The sequence below is a fragment of the Capricornis sumatraensis genome, chromosome 9 (assembly GCF_032405125.1).
Source record: "Capricornis sumatraensis isolate serow.1 chromosome 9, serow.2, whole genome shotgun sequence".
NCBI classification, from domain to species: Eukaryota; Metazoa; Chordata; class Mammalia; order Artiodactyla; family Bovidae; genus Capricornis; species Capricornis sumatraensis.
The window spans coordinates 30,911,553-30,928,743 of record NC_091077.1 but is presented as its reverse complement, the minus strand read 5'-3'; the positions used below and the strand labels follow the sequence as shown (position 1 = coordinate 30,928,743).

Sequence of the window (17,191 nt, the reverse complement as noted above, 5' to 3'; positions counted from 1 at the left end):
GGGTGAGAGAAGTACAGAGGTCGTTTATAGTATGAGCAAAGGGAGGGAATGGAAAGGTTAAAGACTTCTTATTTGGAGTGTTATAATCTTCATGTCTCCCTTTGTCTCCCTTTAGGGTGTTCAAGAAATAGAACTGAAAAAAAAAAAGGAAAAAGAAAGCAGAGGTGAAGAGGATAGATCTAGAGATAATCATACTAAGTGAACCTAAGTGAGACAGAGAAAGACAAATATCATATTGTATCACTTACATGTGAAATTGAAAATAATGATACAAATGAACTTATTTACAGAACAGAAATAGATTCACAGACAGAGAAAAATTTATGGTCACCAAAGGGGAAAGAAGGGGAGGGATAAATCTGGAATTTGGGATTGACATGTACATCAGTTCAGTTCAGTTCAATTCAGTCACTCAGTCGTGTCCAACTCTTTGCGACCCCATGGACTGCAGCAGGCCAGGCCTCCCTGTCTATCACCAACTCCTGGAGTTTACTCAAACTCATGTCCATTGAGTCGGTGATACCATCCAACTATCTCATTCTCTCTTGTCCCCTTCTCCTCAAGCCTTCAATCCTTCCCAGCATCAGGGTCTTTTTCAGTTAGTCAGTTCTTTGCATCAGGTGGCTAAAGTATTGGAGTTTCAGCTTCAGCATGAGTCCTTCCAATAAATATTCAGGACTGATTTCCTTTAGGATTGACTGGTTGGATCTCCTTGCAGTCCAAGGGACTCTCAAGAGTCTCCTCGAAACACAGTTCAAAAGCATCAATTCTTTGGTGCTCAGCTTTCTTTATAGTCCAACTCTCACGACTACTGGAAAAACTATAGCTTTGACTAGATGGACCTTTGTTGGCAAAGTAATGTCTCTGCTTTTTTAATATGCTATCTATGCTGACATGTATGTACATGTACTGTACATAAAACATAAATAATAAGAATCTACTATAGCAGAAAGTGAGAAGGAACTAAAAAGCCTCTTGATGAAAGTAAAAGAGGAGAGTGAAAAAGTTGGCTTAAAGCTCAGCATTCAGAAAATGAAGATCATGGTATCTGGTCCCATCACTTCATGGGAAATAGACGGGGAAACAGTGGAAAGTGTCAGACTTTATTTTTGGGGGCTCCAAAATCACTGCAGATGGTGACTGCAGCAATGAAATTAAAAGAAGCTTACTCCTTGGAAGGAAAGTTATGACCAACCTAGATAGCATATTGAAAAGCAGAGACATTACTTTGCCAACAAAGGTCCGTTTAGTCGAGGCTATGGTTTTTCCAGTGGTCACATATGGATGTGAGAGTTGGACTGTGAAGAAAGCTGAGTGCTGAAGAATTGATGCTTTTGAACTGTGGTGTTGGAGAAGACTCTTGAGAGTTCCTTGGACTGCAAGGAGATCCAACCAGTCCATTCTGAAGGAAATCAATCCTGGGATTTCTTTGGAAGGAATGACACTAAAGCTGAAACTGCAGTATTTTGGCCACCTGATGCGAAGAGTTGACTCATTGGAAAAGACTCTGATGCTGGGAGGGATTGGGGGCAGAAGGAGAAGGGGACGACAGAGGATGAGATGGCTGGATGGCATCACAGACTCGATGGACGTGAGTCTGAGTGAACTCTGGGAGTTGGTGATGGACAGGGAGGCCTGGTGTGCTGCGATTTGTGGGGTCGCAAAGAGTCGGACATGACTGAGCGACTGAATTGAACTGAACTGAACTGATATAGCACAGGGAAATATATTTAATATAATAGCTTATAATGGGAAAGAATCTGAAAAAATACATATACATGTATATATGCATAACTTTGCTGCATACCTAAAACATTATAAATCAACTATACTTGAATTAAAATTTTAAATTAATTATTTTTAAAAAGAAGTAGAAATGAAGAAACAGTTATTTTGAAAGGTTGTTTTATTCTGTAGGAGTCTGTGCCATTCAGGGAGTGAGAGACATGGGGGTCATAACTATATATCATTTTAGAGTTAGTAGTCATCTCACTATTTAGGGGATTGCTGACATTTTCAGAGTCATGGCAGTTTATTGGCATTGATGACCTGTGATAAAGAAAACACGATGCTTCACTGACTTCCTTCCTTCCTTTAACAAATGTGAAGTCTTCATTATCTTCCAGTAAGACGCTGAAATATTTTCACTTAATTATCGTTAAAGTTAAGCAACCAACTGATTACTTTTCCAATACAATTGCAAAGAAGATCATAATGAGTCTTGTTTCTTCATAACTGTTACCCTGTATGCCACTTCACTCACCAGAAGCTATGTTCAAGGACAAGGTCTGTTTAGGTCTTCTCAACTTGTTCCCCATTACCTCCTACACACTTGTCTGTCTGTGGCTGCCTACCGTCTTCACTCTTTTCTCTATGCCTCTGAGATCCCCAATTCCCATCCAAATGCTCTTACATCATCAATCTCTGCCCCAAAAGTTCCTTCAGCCTCCTTTACTGGAGTAACATGTCACTTTTCACCAAAAATATAGTTCATATAGGTTCTAAATATCACCTTACTGCTACTGCTAAGTCGCTTCACTCATGTCCAATTCTGTGCAACCCCATAGACAGCAGCCCACCAGGCTCCATCCCTGGGATTCTTCAGGCAAGAACACTGGAGTGGGTTGCCATTTCCTTCTCCAGTGCATGAAAGTGAAAAGTGAAAGTGAAGTCGTTCAGTTGCGTCTGACTCTTAGCGACCCCATGGACTGCAGCCTATCAGGCTCCTCCATCCATGGGATTTTCCAGGCAAGAGTACCAGAGTGAGGTGCCATTGCCTTCTCCAAAATATCACTTTATGTATGTGCTAAGTCATTTCAGTCGTGTCGTGTCCAACTCTTTGCGACCCTAAGGACTGTAGCCCGCCAGGCTCCTCTGTCCATGGGATTCTCCAGGCAGGAATACTGGAGTGGGTTGCCATGCCCTCCTGCAGGGGATCTTCCCATTGCAAGGATTGAACCCAGGTCTCCTGTGGCTCCTGCACTGCAGGCAGATTCTTTACTGCTGAACCACCAGGGAAGACCTAAATATCACTTTAATACTATCGATTTTTAATCCCCTCTGGAAGAAGTCTCTTCTTGGAGATTCATGCAACTTGCTATCCCTCCTTGTCATTGGAAACCATCTGATTCTGGTCACTCCTCCCTGTTGAGGGAAGCTCAAAATCCTTAGCTGCCTTTTCTCCCCACCAAGCTCATCCCCAAAATATTTAGCCTTGAATCAGCCCTATCATCCACCTCACTCCTTCACCTCCAGGGCCAGACTATAGGAGAAAATCACATAAGTGTTGGGATTATTGCTGCCAGAAACATACAGCCTCCACCTCAATAGGCTTCCAGTAGTATTTGCCACTTCCCCGTATGTCTCTGGTGAATGTTCTCATCAAATCCTCACAAGATCTACTGAAAATATTTGGAATTGCCATCTATGCTGGTACTGACTTCTTTTTGCTTATTTAGTAACCTTTCCTATCCCAACAAATAAATATATTTACATATGTGGGCTTCCCTCATAGCTCAGTTGGTAAAGAATCCACCTGCAATGCAGGAGATCTCGGTTCAATTCCTGGGTCAGGAAGAATTGCTGGAGAAGGGATAAACTACCCACTCCAGTATTCTTGGGCTTCCCTTGTGGCTCAGCTGGTAAAGAATCTGCCTGCAATGCAGGAGACCTGGGTTCAATCCCTGGTTTGGAAAGATACCCTAGAGAAGGGAAAGGTTACCCACTCCAGTATTCTGGTCTGAAGAACTATGCAGTCCATGGGGTCTCAAAGAGTAAGACGCGATTGAGCAACTTTCACTTTTATCAGTTCAGTTAAGTCGCTCAGTTGTATCCAACTCTTTGTTACCCCATGGACTGCAGTACACCAGGCCTCCCCGTCCATCACCAACTCCCAGAGCTTACTCAAACTCATGTTCATCGAGTTGATGATGCCATCCAACCATCTTATCCTCTGTCGGCCCCTTCTCCTACCTTCAATCTTTCCCAGCAACAGGGTCTTTTCAAATGAGTCAGTTCTTCACATCAGGTGGCCAAAGTATTGGGGTTTCAGCTTCAGCATCAGTCCTGCCAATGAATATTCAGGACTGATTTCCTTTAGGATGGACTGGTTGGATCTCCTTGCAGTCCAAGGGACTCTCAAGAGTCTCCTCCAACACCACAGTTCAAAAGCATCAATTCTTCAGCACTCCATTTTGTTTATAGTCCAACTCTCACATCCATACATGACTATCGGAAAAACCATAGCTTTGACTAGACAGACCTTTGTCCTTCATTACCAAAGTAATATCTCTGCTTTTTAATATGCTGTCTAGGTTGGTCATAACTTTTCTTCCAAGGAGCAAGCGTCTTTTAATTTCATGGTTGCAGTCACCAACTCCAGTGATTTTGGAGCCCCCCAAAAGAAAGTCAGTCACTATTTCCCCATCTATTTGCCATGAAGTGATGGGACCAGATGCCATGATCTTCATTTTCTGAATGTTGAGCTTTAAGCCAACTTTTTCACTCTCCTCTTTCACTTTCATCAAGAGGCTCTTTAGTTCTTCACTTTCTGCCATAAGGGTGGTATCATCTGCATATCTGAGGTTATTGATATTTCTCCCAGAAATCTTGATTCTAGCTTGTGCGTCTTCCAGCCCCGCATTTTTCATGATGTACTCTGCATGTAAGTTAAATAAGCAGGGTGACAATATACAGCCTTGATGGACTCCTTTCCAATTTGGAACCAGTCTGTGTTTCATGTCCAGTTCTAACTGTTGCTTCTTGACCTGCATACAGATTTCTCAGGAAGCAGGTCAGGTGGTCTGGTATTCCCATCTCTTGAAGAATTTTCCACAGTTTGTTATGATCCACACAGTCAAAGACTTTGGTATAGTCAATGAAGCAGAAATAGATGTTTTTCTGGAACTCTCTTGCTTTTTCCATGATCCAGCAGATGTTGGCAATTTGATCTCTGGTTCCTCTGCCTTTTCTAAATCCTATTTAAACATCTGGAAGTTCACGGTTCACATACTATTGAAGCCTGGCTTGGAGAATTTTGACCATTACTTTGCTAGCATGTGAGATGAGTGTAACTGTGCAATAGTTTGAACATTCTTTAGCATTGCCTCTCTTTGGGATTGGAATGAAAACTGATCTTTTCCAGTCCGGTGGCCACTGATGAGTTTTCCAAATTTGCTGGCATATTGAATGTAGCACTTTCACAGAATCATCTTTTAGAATTTGAAATAGCTCAACTGGAATTCCACCAACTCCACTAGCTTTGTTCATAGTGATGCTTCCTAAGGCCCACTTGACTTCACATTCCAGGATGTCTGGCTCTAGGTGAGTGATCACACCATCATGATTATCTGGGTCATGAAAATCTTTTCTGTATAGTTCTTCTGTGTATTTTTGCCATCTCTTCTTAATATCTTCTGCCTCTGTTAGATCCATACCCTTTCTGTCCTTTATTGTGCCCATCTTTGCATGAAATGTTCCCTTGGTATCTCTAATTTTCTTGAAGAGATCTCTGCTGCTGCTGCTAAGTCGCTTCAGTCGTGTCCGACTCTGTGCGACCCCATAGACGGCAGCCCACCAGGCTCCCCCGTCCCTGGGATTCTCCAGGCAAGAACACTGGAGTGGGTTGCCATTTCCTTCTCCAATGCATGAAAGTGAAACGTGAAAGTGAAGTCGCTCAGTCGTGTCCAACTCTTTGCGACCCCATGGACGGCAGCCCATCAGGCTCCTCCATCCATGGGATTTTCCAGGCAAGAGTACTGGAGTGAGGTGCCATTGCCTTCTCTGGAAGAGATCTCTAGTCTTATAAATAAAGTTGGGTGTGGACCTTTTTATTTCCTGCCCCTCTATTTATTAACAAGTCTGTAACTACATCCACCCTGTGGTAAACTGATTGCATTAATGAACCAAATTAGTGACTTCCTTTTTCCACACCCTTTGGCCTATAATTTTGTAGTCACTTCTCATTCTGATCCTAGGCTTGGCTATGTGACTTTCTATTGTGAAGGATTGCAAAGTACCTGTATGTCTCTACCTTCTTTTTTGAAATCCTATCATAGCCTTGCAAAGAAGCCCAGACTAAAAATACAAAAAAAAAAAAAAAGAGAGAGAGAGTGAGAGAAATAAAAGAGAAAAGAAGCCCAGTCTAAGAGTATGAGAGTATATGGAGCAGAGCTAAACTGTCCTATCCCAAAGCATCCTTGTCAGCCAGCCCTTAGACTTATCCTTCAGCTGACCACAGATAAATGAACAATCCTTATGATAAAATTCGCCACAACTGGTCCAGCAGAACTAAGTTGTAGACCTGCAGACTCATGAGAAATAAGAAATGGTTGTTGTTTTCAGTGACTAAGATTTGGAATGATTTGTTATGCACAAAAACTAATACAGGCTCTAAATGTCTCTTTCTCCATACAAAAGGATGAAGTAAAACTTCTCTTTCTTAAGGCACATTCTTCTACTTGCTTTTATCCTATTCCTGCCTGTATGCTTTCAGATCTCAACCATTCCAATTATTTCTCTATTATTATATTCTCATCTTATTGTCATCTTTTCACCTCTTTCCATAATATATAAACATGTTTAAATCTAATTAAAATAAAACATGCACACAAAAAAGTAAGCCTGTGTCTTTAGCAAGTTACTGACCTATTCTATTATTGGTTCCATTTATATATTTTAAAAGAATACTCTATACTTGTGTATTTGTCTGGATTTGCCATAGAAACAGAACCAACAGGATGTGTTACATATAGAGAGAGATTTATTTTAAGGAACTGACTTATGCAATTGTAGAGGCTAGCATACATGCATGCTAAGTTGCTTCAGTCATGTCTGACTCTTTGCAAGCCATGAACTGTAGCCTGCCAGGCTCCTGTCCTTGGGATTCTCCAGTTTTGGCAAGAAAACTAGAGTGGGTTGCCATGCCCTCCTCCAGGGAATCTTTCCAACACAAGGATGGAACCCAGGTATCTTATGTCTCCTGCATTGGCAGGTGGGTTCTTTACTACTAGCACCACCTGGGAAGCCCTTTGTTGTTGTTGTTCAGTTGCCCAATCATGCGAACTCTTTGTGACCCCATGGACTGCAGCACGCCAGGCCTTCCTGTCCCTCACCATCTCCTGGAGTTTGCCCAAGTTCATGTTCATTGCATCAGTGATGTCCTCTAGCTATCTCATCACTAAGGGCAGCCTTTAGTGAGTTCAAAATCTGATAAGGTAGGTCAGTGGGCTGAAGACTCAGCAAAGAGTTGCAGTTCAACCCCAAAGGCAGAGGTCTATTGGCAAAATTGCTTCTTGCTTGGGGGAGGTCAGTCTTTGGTCTATTAAGGCCTTTACCTGATGGGATGAGGCCCACCCACATAATGGTGAGTAATCTGTTACTAAAAGGCCACTGATTTACAGGTTCATTTTATCCCAAAAACACTTTCACAGAAACATCCGTGTAATATTTCACCAAATATTTGGGCACTGTGGTCCAGCCAAAGGAACACATAAAATCAGCCATCACAACTTGCTGTCTTCATTTTTTGTACTCATTAATCATTCACCTTTTCAGTTACCACCTTATTAATATACCGAGGCAATGGATACTGCCAAACACTCTTTTCTTTTGTTCCTTTACTTCCTTTTGCCTCCTTCCTACCTTGCTTCCTATCTATTTGCTGCTTTTTAGTTTTCTTTATGCCACCTCTTCCTTTACCTGCTTCTTTAATGATCCTTAGGGTTGTGCTTCCCAGACTGCCTGGGTCATATCATATACTAGTGGTATTAACTACCAAATTTATATCTTCCATTTAGCCCTCTCTTCTGAGTTTCATATATTCATTCATTTATTCACTGAAGGTATTAACAGCATACTATATATTTTATTGAGTACTAAACACAATTAGGGTGTGTGGCAACCTCTGAAATGACCCCCAAGATCCCTGCCTCCTGTTAATCATATCCCCCATTTAATCCCTTCCCTGTAATGTGAGCTTCTAAAGAACAGAACACAGCAAAAGTGATGAGATGCCACTTCTGAGATTAGGTTACAAAAAGACTCTGGCTTCTGTCTTGTTCACCCTCTCCTGTCCTTTCCTGGCTCACTCTATCTTTCTTAGAGTCCTCATGTAGGGGAAGCAAGCTGACATGCTGTTTGAAAAACCTTATGGTTTAAATAGTCAGTGGGAATTTGTTGTATGAGGCAGGGAGCTCAAATATGGTGCTCTGTGACAACCCAGAGGGGTGGGATGGGGTGGAAAGTGGGAGGGAGGTTCAACAGGGAGGGGACGTATGTATACCTATGGCTGATTCATGTTGATGTATGGCAGAAACCAACACAATATTGTTAAAACAATTATCCTCCAATTAAAAATAAAGACAAAACAAAAGCTTTATGTAGAGGCTTGTATGCAAAGGAACTCAGTCTCCAAATAACAGCCAGCAAGGACCTGAGACCTGCCACCAGTCACATGAGTGAGCGTGGAAGCAGGTCCTCTCCCAGTTGAGTCTTGCTTGAATTGGTTGCCACTCTGCTAGATACCTTTACTGCAGTCCTGTAAGACACCTTGAGTCAGAGGCACTCAGCTAAGTTGCACCTGGATTTTTGACCCACAGAAATTATGAGAAAATAAATATTTGTGATTTTAGGCTGCTAAGGTTGGTATAATTTGGTTTACAGTGATTGATGACTAGTAGAGGACTACCCTGTATATTGTCACCCAGCTATGGTTTTTTCAGTAGCCATGTATGGATGTGAGAGTTGGACAATAAAGAAGGCTGAGTGCCAAAAAATTGATGCTTTTGAACTTTGGTGCTGGAGAAGACTCTTGAGAATCTCTTGGACACCAGGGAGATCAAATCAGTCAATCCTAAAGGAAATCAACCCTAAGGAAAGGAATATTCATTGGAAGGACTGAAGCTGAAGCTGAGCTCCAATGGCTACATGACATGAAGAGCCGACTTATTAGAAAAGACCCTGATGCTGAGAAAGACTGAAGGCAGGAGGAGAAGGAGACAGCAGAGGATGAGATGAGCGGATGGCATCACTGACTCAATGGACATGAGTTTGAGCAAACTCCAGGAGATGGTGAAGGACAGGGAAGCCTCCTGTGCTACAGTCCATGGGGTTCCAGAGTCAGACACGACTGAGTGACTGACTTCCCAGGATTCAAAGTCAAATAAGAAAGAGCCCTGACATGCAACAATCCTGCAGACTATCAAGGGTGATGGAAAAGTGGTCATGATCACACTACAGTATAATAGGTGTTATAGAAACATGCACAGTGAGTGATGGGAGCACAGAGAGAAGAGAATTTCCATCCTACTTGAAGATTGAAGGTTTTAACTGGCAGATTTTGTTTTTGTCATTGAATAAGCAGGCTAAGTCATTTGATCAAAATGAGGAGAAATGGCGATGGGATACCTGATGAGAAAATGAATTTTTAGAACCTCTACTGGAAAGAATGGTTGAAAGATTTAGAAAAGAAGCCAGTGATGATATCTAGGCAGTGAGGAGTTTGGTTAAGAATCATGGGCTTGCAGAATCACCAGTTGAGACTGGGGTTTACTTTTTTTCAAAATGTTCTTGGCAATATGGATATAAGATTACAGAAGTTGATGATTGGATTTGGGATCTCAGAGAAGATAAAACAGAATAGCAAAGGATGAGGAAGAAAAAGAGCAAGACAATTTTTATAGTCCCAGTGGAGTTTAGGTTGGATAGAGAAAGTAAGACAATCAAAGCTGCTAAGAGTTTGGGGAAATGTCACCAAATCTGACCTCCTACCAATCACTAGGGTCAAGGGAGTCAATGCCAGGTTTGACTTAAACCTAGGTCATATACTCCAGTCCTGAGTTGGAGGAAACTTCTAGCTGAGAGTGGGAAAAAATGATTATGCAGAAGGAAATTCAGGTTTGCTACCATGAGAAGAGTGAATGGATGCTTTATAGCAGAGACTGCTGGTTTCCTACAGTGGTGTTCATTTCTTCCAGAGTAAGAGAACCTTCTTAGGGGTGGGAGAAGCACATAATGATAGTATTTACTAGTCTCCTGCAGCTAGGAACAGCCAAGCAACTAATAAGCTGATCAAAGGGATACGGACAGAAGTGGTGTGTGTGCCATTTCTGGACCATGTTCTTAAAGGGAATGGAATGTCATTCCATTTCCCTTTATTCCTTTTCTGTCTGCTCGAATATGGTTGTGGTGTTGAGCCAACTTGAACCATAAGGAAGACATTCTATTCCTAGGGAGGGCAGAACAACAGGAGTCTGTAATCCCTGGATAATGTCATGGATCCTTTCTCATCCTACATGAGGAATAATTAAACTACAGTTTTTAAAAAGCCTCTTTTAATGTAGTTCTCTGTTACAAGTGACTGGACCTGCCTTTCAACTAAATCAGATGTCCAGTAAAAAAGATATGCTGGGAATATAAATGACCATAGCATAAGACAGAAAGTAGTAAGCAATAAACAGAGGCACTGATAAACAGGATACAGAGAAAAATCACTTCAAGCCAGACTGTGAACTTTCAAAAGAGATTAAAGTTTCTGATCAGTGACAGACCACAGACTGTCTATAGGTGGTGGAATGCAGGCGGGGGAATGTGCCTCAACAGCTGGTTATTGCAGACAGGCCGGCGGCAGTGGTGACGGTGATGTGGCATGACAGTGACAACTGGCCCATGCATCCAGCTCACCCAAGCAACATTTGGGCCTTGATATACTTATTTAAATTAGTTGTGGTTTGGGTTGATGCTTCTTGACAATGATCATAAAAATTAAGAAATAGGGGTGGAAGAAATCCTAGCGACTAGGAAAACCGTCTGCTCAACGCACTTCAAAAGACAATAATAATTACAGTGATGCTAAGTAAGTCTTGTACATAGCCAGTAAAACCCAGGACTTCTAACTCCCCGGCCATTGAGGGCTGAAGGCTTCTATATACTTACTTTATAAAGAATCCCTGTGAAGGTTTCTTCTCCAGCAAAATACTAACCTCAGGTTGCTATCTGCAATGCCCATCGGTTACTCTAGTGGACGGTGGTGGTGGTGGTTTAGTCGTTGTGTCTAACTCTTGCAACCACATGGACTGTAGCCCGCCAGGCTCCTTCGTCCATGGGATGTCCCAGGCAAGAATACTGGAATGGATTGCCATTTCCTTCTCAGAGAACCTTCTCAACCCAGGGATGGAACCTACACCTGCATTGCAAGCGGATTCTTTTACCGCTGAGCCACGAGGGAAGCCTTGGTGGATAGTACTGAGACAGAACATTTCCATCATGTCTCAAAGTTCTACAGGACAGCCCAGAGATCTAAGAGAGATGTCTCTCTCTCCTGCCGATCCTCAATCTTGCCCTCAGTCTGTGCATAACCCAAACCCAAAGATTGGTCCCCAAGCTCTTCCACTTCCTAAAGAAGATTTAAAACTGGTAACGACAACAAAAGTCGTTTGGCCTAGTCCCGCTAAGAAGGGGACACGGTAATAGAACGCCAAGATTCTTCCACAGCAGTCAGTAGAGCAAGTGGGCGGTAAAAAAGTAGCCGGGACCAGACGTGGGGGTGTAAGAAGACGCAAAGGGGCGGGGAGGAGCGCCGCGCGCTCGGACTGACGCCTGCACGAGACCGGGGGCGGGGCCGCGCGCCGCTGGGCGGGGCCGCGCGCGGCGGGCCAGGGAGGAGGGGGAGCCCGGCGGCCGGCGCGCTAGCCTAGCCGTGCGTGCTCACGTGACAGGTCCGCGAGGTCCCGCTCGCGCAGTCGTCTGGGCGAGCGAAGATGGCGGCCGAGAGGGAGCCTCCTCCGCTAGGGGACGGGAAACCCACCGACTTTGAAGAGCTGGAGGACGGAGAGGACCTGTTCACCAGCACTGTCTCCACCCTAGAGGTGAGACCGCGTCGCCGTGGGTGCTGCGCTCCGTTGCTGCCGCCCGTCTCACCTTTTGGTGCTTGCCCTGCCTCGACTTGACCCTCCGCGTTCCCCCCCACCCCAACCCCCAGGTTTGCAAGGACCTGGTTGGGGCGACACCTGTGACGCGGGCCCCACCTCGCGTACCTGTCATTGGGCCGGAGTTGGCCTGGGCGGCCAGGCCTGCTTAGGAGAGCGAACTGCGGGGCCGGGGGCCGACCTGATCCCCTGAGGGCCGGGACCGGACGGAGCATCGAGTGTCCTCTCCCCGCTCAGCTGGCCCTCCGCGGTGTCACTTGCGCCTCTCCTTCAAGAGCTCTGAAGGTCTTGCCCTGGGTCTCAGCACACCTGGCGCTGCCGGGCAACCTCCGCAGCCTCTTTGAAGAGGTGCTTGCTTTTCCCTTCCCAAGGGAGGGTGTGCCTCTGAAAAGGGAGAGCAGTGAAGAGAGCGCGCTGAGTAGCCGGGGCGCTGGAGGGACCGTGCGAATGCACTTTTTTCCCGGTCTTGGACCATCAAGGACTGCTAGTTCCCCTTGAGGGAGGTACCTCTGTTTTAATCTGTTAAATAGGTAAATGAATTTGGCCGGTTTTGCTTGTGTTTAGTTTCTAAGCCTTTTAAGGATCATAGTGTTGATAAAATACAAAGTTGAAGGCAGGGAGTAGTCCAGGAAACTGCTAGGCAGTGGGGGAAGTTTTTTTTTTTAAGTTACCAGGGGAGAAATAACAGATCCTCACTCCTTTTTCCTCTTTTCTCGCATGATCAGCGATCTCTGAAGCTACGTGTTCCTGTTTTTGTCAAAGGAAACGCCCTCTATGAACTTAACTGTATTGGGCCTCCTGAATCTAGTTCATGTTTCAATTGCTTTGCCTTTGATGAGAGCACACACACCTGATAGCCGAACTTTAAGTGTGTGTATGTGTATTAAAATATAAGCAAATTTCCCAAAGAATTGTTTACCTTAGACTGTGAAAGTGAAGTCGCTCAGTCGTATCCGACTCTTTGCGACCCCATGGACTGGAGCCTACCAGGCTCCTCTGTCCATGGGATTTTCCAGGCAATAGTACTGGAGTGGTTTGCCATTTCCTTCTCTAGGGGATCTTCTCGATCCAGGGATCGAAGCCGGGTCTTCTGCATTGTAGACAGACGCTTAACCGTCTGACCTTAGACTTCCTTATAAAGTGCTTTTTTAATAAGCTTCCCTAGCTTGATCCACTCCGCACCAAATTAATTGAAAATTATGGTAGAATATCCTTTATTTAGCTTTCAGTTGCGTGGAACTGGTAACTTCCCTGACCGTTTTCAGGACTGACCGTATTCTGCTAATTGTATATGCCTGTTCCTGGCCAAACCTCACCTCTCCTCAAGATTTTAGGCTTCTTGGGGCCAGGGATAGTACCTGGATCATCTCTGTGTTCCTCATGAAATCTTGATCATTTGCATTTTGCAAATATTTGTTGAATGAATTGTCAAAACCAGCATCTCCTAAGATTTAATAAAAATTATCTTGCACAACAAATTACCTTTTGGGGGTAGTATCCTTGTAGTCCTTTATACTTTACAGCTACATGACATGTTTTGAAAGGTAATGTCTGTGCAGGATTGTAAGACCTGTATTCCCTGTGGGGCTACAAAGATTTTCCACCAACAAGGATCAGAATAAACTTAACATTAGTGTAAACTAGAATATTGTGATCACTAAGCATTCTGTTTAATCGAGGTCTTTTTAAAATTGAGTGAAAGGAACTACAGTTTCTATTTCCCATTTGGGTGGGACTGTTTAATAAGGCTGTGTGTTCCCCACCCCCGTCCCCAGTTAAAGTCTATAGAGCTCTGAGTATGAATAAATGTATTGTGGTTAGTGCATTATGAAAGCTTTCTAAAAAGTTGGATTTGATTATTCATCTAAACCCTTTATTTCATGAGACTCAGGATATTTTAAAGTAGTATAACTGTGAGGCTTATAAATTCAGAATTATTATTATTTTTTGCTTTTCAAGCTATTTTGGGAATAGCTTATTAGTATACCAAAGCTGCTCTAAAGGAATATTTTTTCAGCATGTCACTTTTCTTTTGAATAGAATAGTGCTTCTCAAACTTCAGTGTGGAGGAGAAACTATAGGATTCTTGTTTAAAATGCAGATACCTTTGTCTCACTAGAATCTGCATCTTTTCTGAGTGTTCTGTATCATTGCTTTTCAAACTTCATATGTCAGTTACCTGGAGATCTTGTTAAAGTGCAAATTTTGATTCTGTAGGGCTGGGATAAACCAGTGTCCTGCATTTTTAACAAACTCTTATTGTGACATTGCTTCTAGTCCATAGACAAGGATGAGTTGCAAAGCTCCAGGTGATTCTGATGCAGATCATCTGCTTTAAATAGTTATTACCTAAGCTATGAAGTATAATAGACATAAAAATGAACATCGTTCTATTTAAAAGAAAGAGTTTTTAAAGTGTTCATGTAGGAACTTTATCCTTTGAGGGCATTGGGAGTAAAAAAATCAATTGAAATCCATATAAGTGAAGATTAAATTATACACAGCTTCAATATCATAATTATTAACCTTGTAATGACTGTACAACATAGTATATATGTATGCTGTGAGTATATTTTAATCCCAGTATTAAAATCATTTCTTTTCAAAATGAAGAACAGTCACATAAAGCCCTGGTCAGGAGTTAAAGCATATTTGAAACATCTAGTTGTATGCTTCTGTTGTGACTGTGAAACACGGTGGTGAAGGGCGGGCATAGGGGACACGGAAAGAAATGAGAAGGGAAGAAAGTCTGGCAAAAGCTTGTTCTTTTTTTGGTACTTGAGAGGCTTTAGATGGTTTTCCAATGCTGCCTTAAAAAAATGATACAGTCCTAAGGTTAAGAGGTGCTTGCCCTAAAGTAGCATGCAGTAGTAAGACTATACCTTTAAAAAGTCAGGAGATTTATGTATTACTTGCCTGTTCTTTTCTTCCTTTATTTTTGGTTGCCCTGGGTCTCTGTTGCCATGCGAGGGCGTGCTCTAGTTGTGAGGAGCGGGGTCTCCTCTCCAGGTAGTCACCTCTAGATGCACGGGCTTCAGTAGTCATGGCTCCCAGGCCCTAGAGCACAGGTCTGGTGGTCGTGGCACACAGGCTTAGTTGCTCCGCAGCATATGGAATCTTCCTGGATCAGGGATTGAACCCATGTCTCCTGCATTGGCAGGTGATTCTTATCCACTGAGCCACCAAGGAAGCCCTGTTCCTTTTTTTTTAAATTTTTGTTAGAGTAAATTAATAGTTGATTTGCAATGTTGTTCATTTTTTAGTTCATAGACCATACAGTTCACCCATGTAATATGTACAATTTTATGTGTTTTGGTATATTCACAGATACTGCAACATTTTTATTACCTCAGAAAGAAACCCTGTACCGTTTATCACCCCCATCCCCATTCCATAAACCCTAGGCAACTACTAATTCACTTTCTATCTATATGTTCCCTATTCTGGACCTCATACGAGTGAAATCATGTAATACGTGGTCTTTTGTGACTGACTGTTTTCACTTAACCTGATGTTTTCAGAGTCTATGTATGTCCTCCTTTTTATGCTTGAATAACATTCCATTGTGTGGCTATACCATATTTTGTTTATCCATTTTGTCATTTGTTGGACATTTGCATTGTTTCCACATTTTGCATATTATTATTGCTAGATCATATGATGACTCTGCTTTTAATCAGTTGAGGAATTGCTGGAGTTTCTCAAAATGGCCACACCATTTTACATTCCCACCAGCCATGTATGAGGGAACCCATTTTTTCACATCCTCACCAATACTTGTTGTTATTTGACTTTTTTATTCTATCCATCATAATGCTTGAGAAATGGTATCTTAGTGTGGTTTTGATTGTATTTTCTTTTTTTATGAATTTAAGTTTTTATTTGGGTATTTCACTGTAGTGCTATGACAACAAAAATCACGTCTGTATACCAGAACATACATATGTCAACAGTGAGACTGATTATATTTTCTTAAAGACTAAATTAAGTCTTTCTTAAAGATTATATTTTCTTCTCATGTTCTTGTTGGCCATTTGTACATTATGAAGAAATGTCTGTTCAGAGCCTTTGCTCATTTTTTAGTTGGGTTGTCTTTTTATTTATAAAAAATTTTTTGTGTATTCTAGATACAAGTTCTTTGTCAGATACATGATTTGCAGAGGTTCTCCTGTTCCATGAATTGTCTTTTCATTTCCTCTGGTGTCCTCTGAAGCACAAGCTTTCTAAAAACTTGATGAAATTCAGTTCATCTACTTTTTATTTTGTTGCTCATGCTTTCAGCATCATATATAAGAATCCCCTGCCAAATCCAAGATCATGCAGGTTTCCTCTAAGAGTTTTATAGTTTCGGCTTTGATTTGTTTTGAGTTAACATTTGTATATGGTATGAGAGAAACGTTTTGTTTTTTTTTTTCGCTTGTAGCTGTCCAGTTGTCACAGCACCATTTGTTGAAAAGACTGTCCATTGAATGGTCTTGACACTCTTTCCGAAAATTGGTTGACTATAGATGTTTATACTTGGTTCTCGTACTAGCTTCCCATCTTAAGGTCAACTGAAGTTAAGCTGAGTACCACAGTTTCCCTAACACTGTCACATGATAGAGTTTATCGAATATTTCAAGTGAAATTTCCAGATGGGAGGTTCACAGGTCTTAGAATTCCTTCCCCACCATGTAACCCCATGCCTGCTCAGAAGATGCTGTACTTGGTTGATTTCAGTAAGTACTTGACTGTTTACTCTCTGTTATACTTTTTAGATGATAGTGGGAGTACAAAGATCAACTAGATATCAGCAGATCTTTGAGGAAAGAAAATCTCTGGTGAAGAAGAAAGAGAAGTATAGAAAACTCAGATCCAAAGAGATTGTGACTATGTTCTGAAAACACACCAATTTTCACTGAAAGTACCAGTGAACTGGGGGAGATTGTTAACTCTTACCAGCATTCCTGACACGTGGTAGATGGACATAAATGTTTCTACTGGCTAGGAACAGCCACTGAGATGATAATATTTAAGAGAGACTTTAAAGGGTGGAATGAAATTTTCAGTGTGGGAAAATAGCAAATGTCACTTACAGTTCAGTTCGTATTGTAAGGAACCATAAATAATTTTGAGTGGCTCTATACAGGGTGTTACAGGTTTACGTGGTGAGACTGTGCAGAGCTTTGAAGTTTGTTACATAGGTGCATGAGAGCCCTACAGGATTTTCAGGGCAGTAATATGATTGCCTTGGAAGCTTAACGTTCTGGCAGTTTGGGGGATAAATT

General features: G+C 42.3%; 1 protein-coding gene across 1 annotated transcript in view; it reads left to right on the top strand.

Moving 5' to 3' along the window:
- The first annotated feature begins 11,741 nt into the window (after positions 1 to 11,741).
- SNX2 (sorting nexin 2) overlaps positions 11,742 to 17,191 on the top strand; it is a 61,573-nt gene continuing 56,123 nt past the window's right edge. Inside the window, exon 1 of the mRNA XM_068979634.1 lies at positions 11,742 to 11,864. Coding sequence (XP_068835735.1) covers positions 11,757 to 11,864 — 108 coding nt within the window. The 5' untranslated portion in view covers positions 11,742 to 11,756. The remainder of the gene's footprint in view (positions 11,865 to 17,191) is intronic.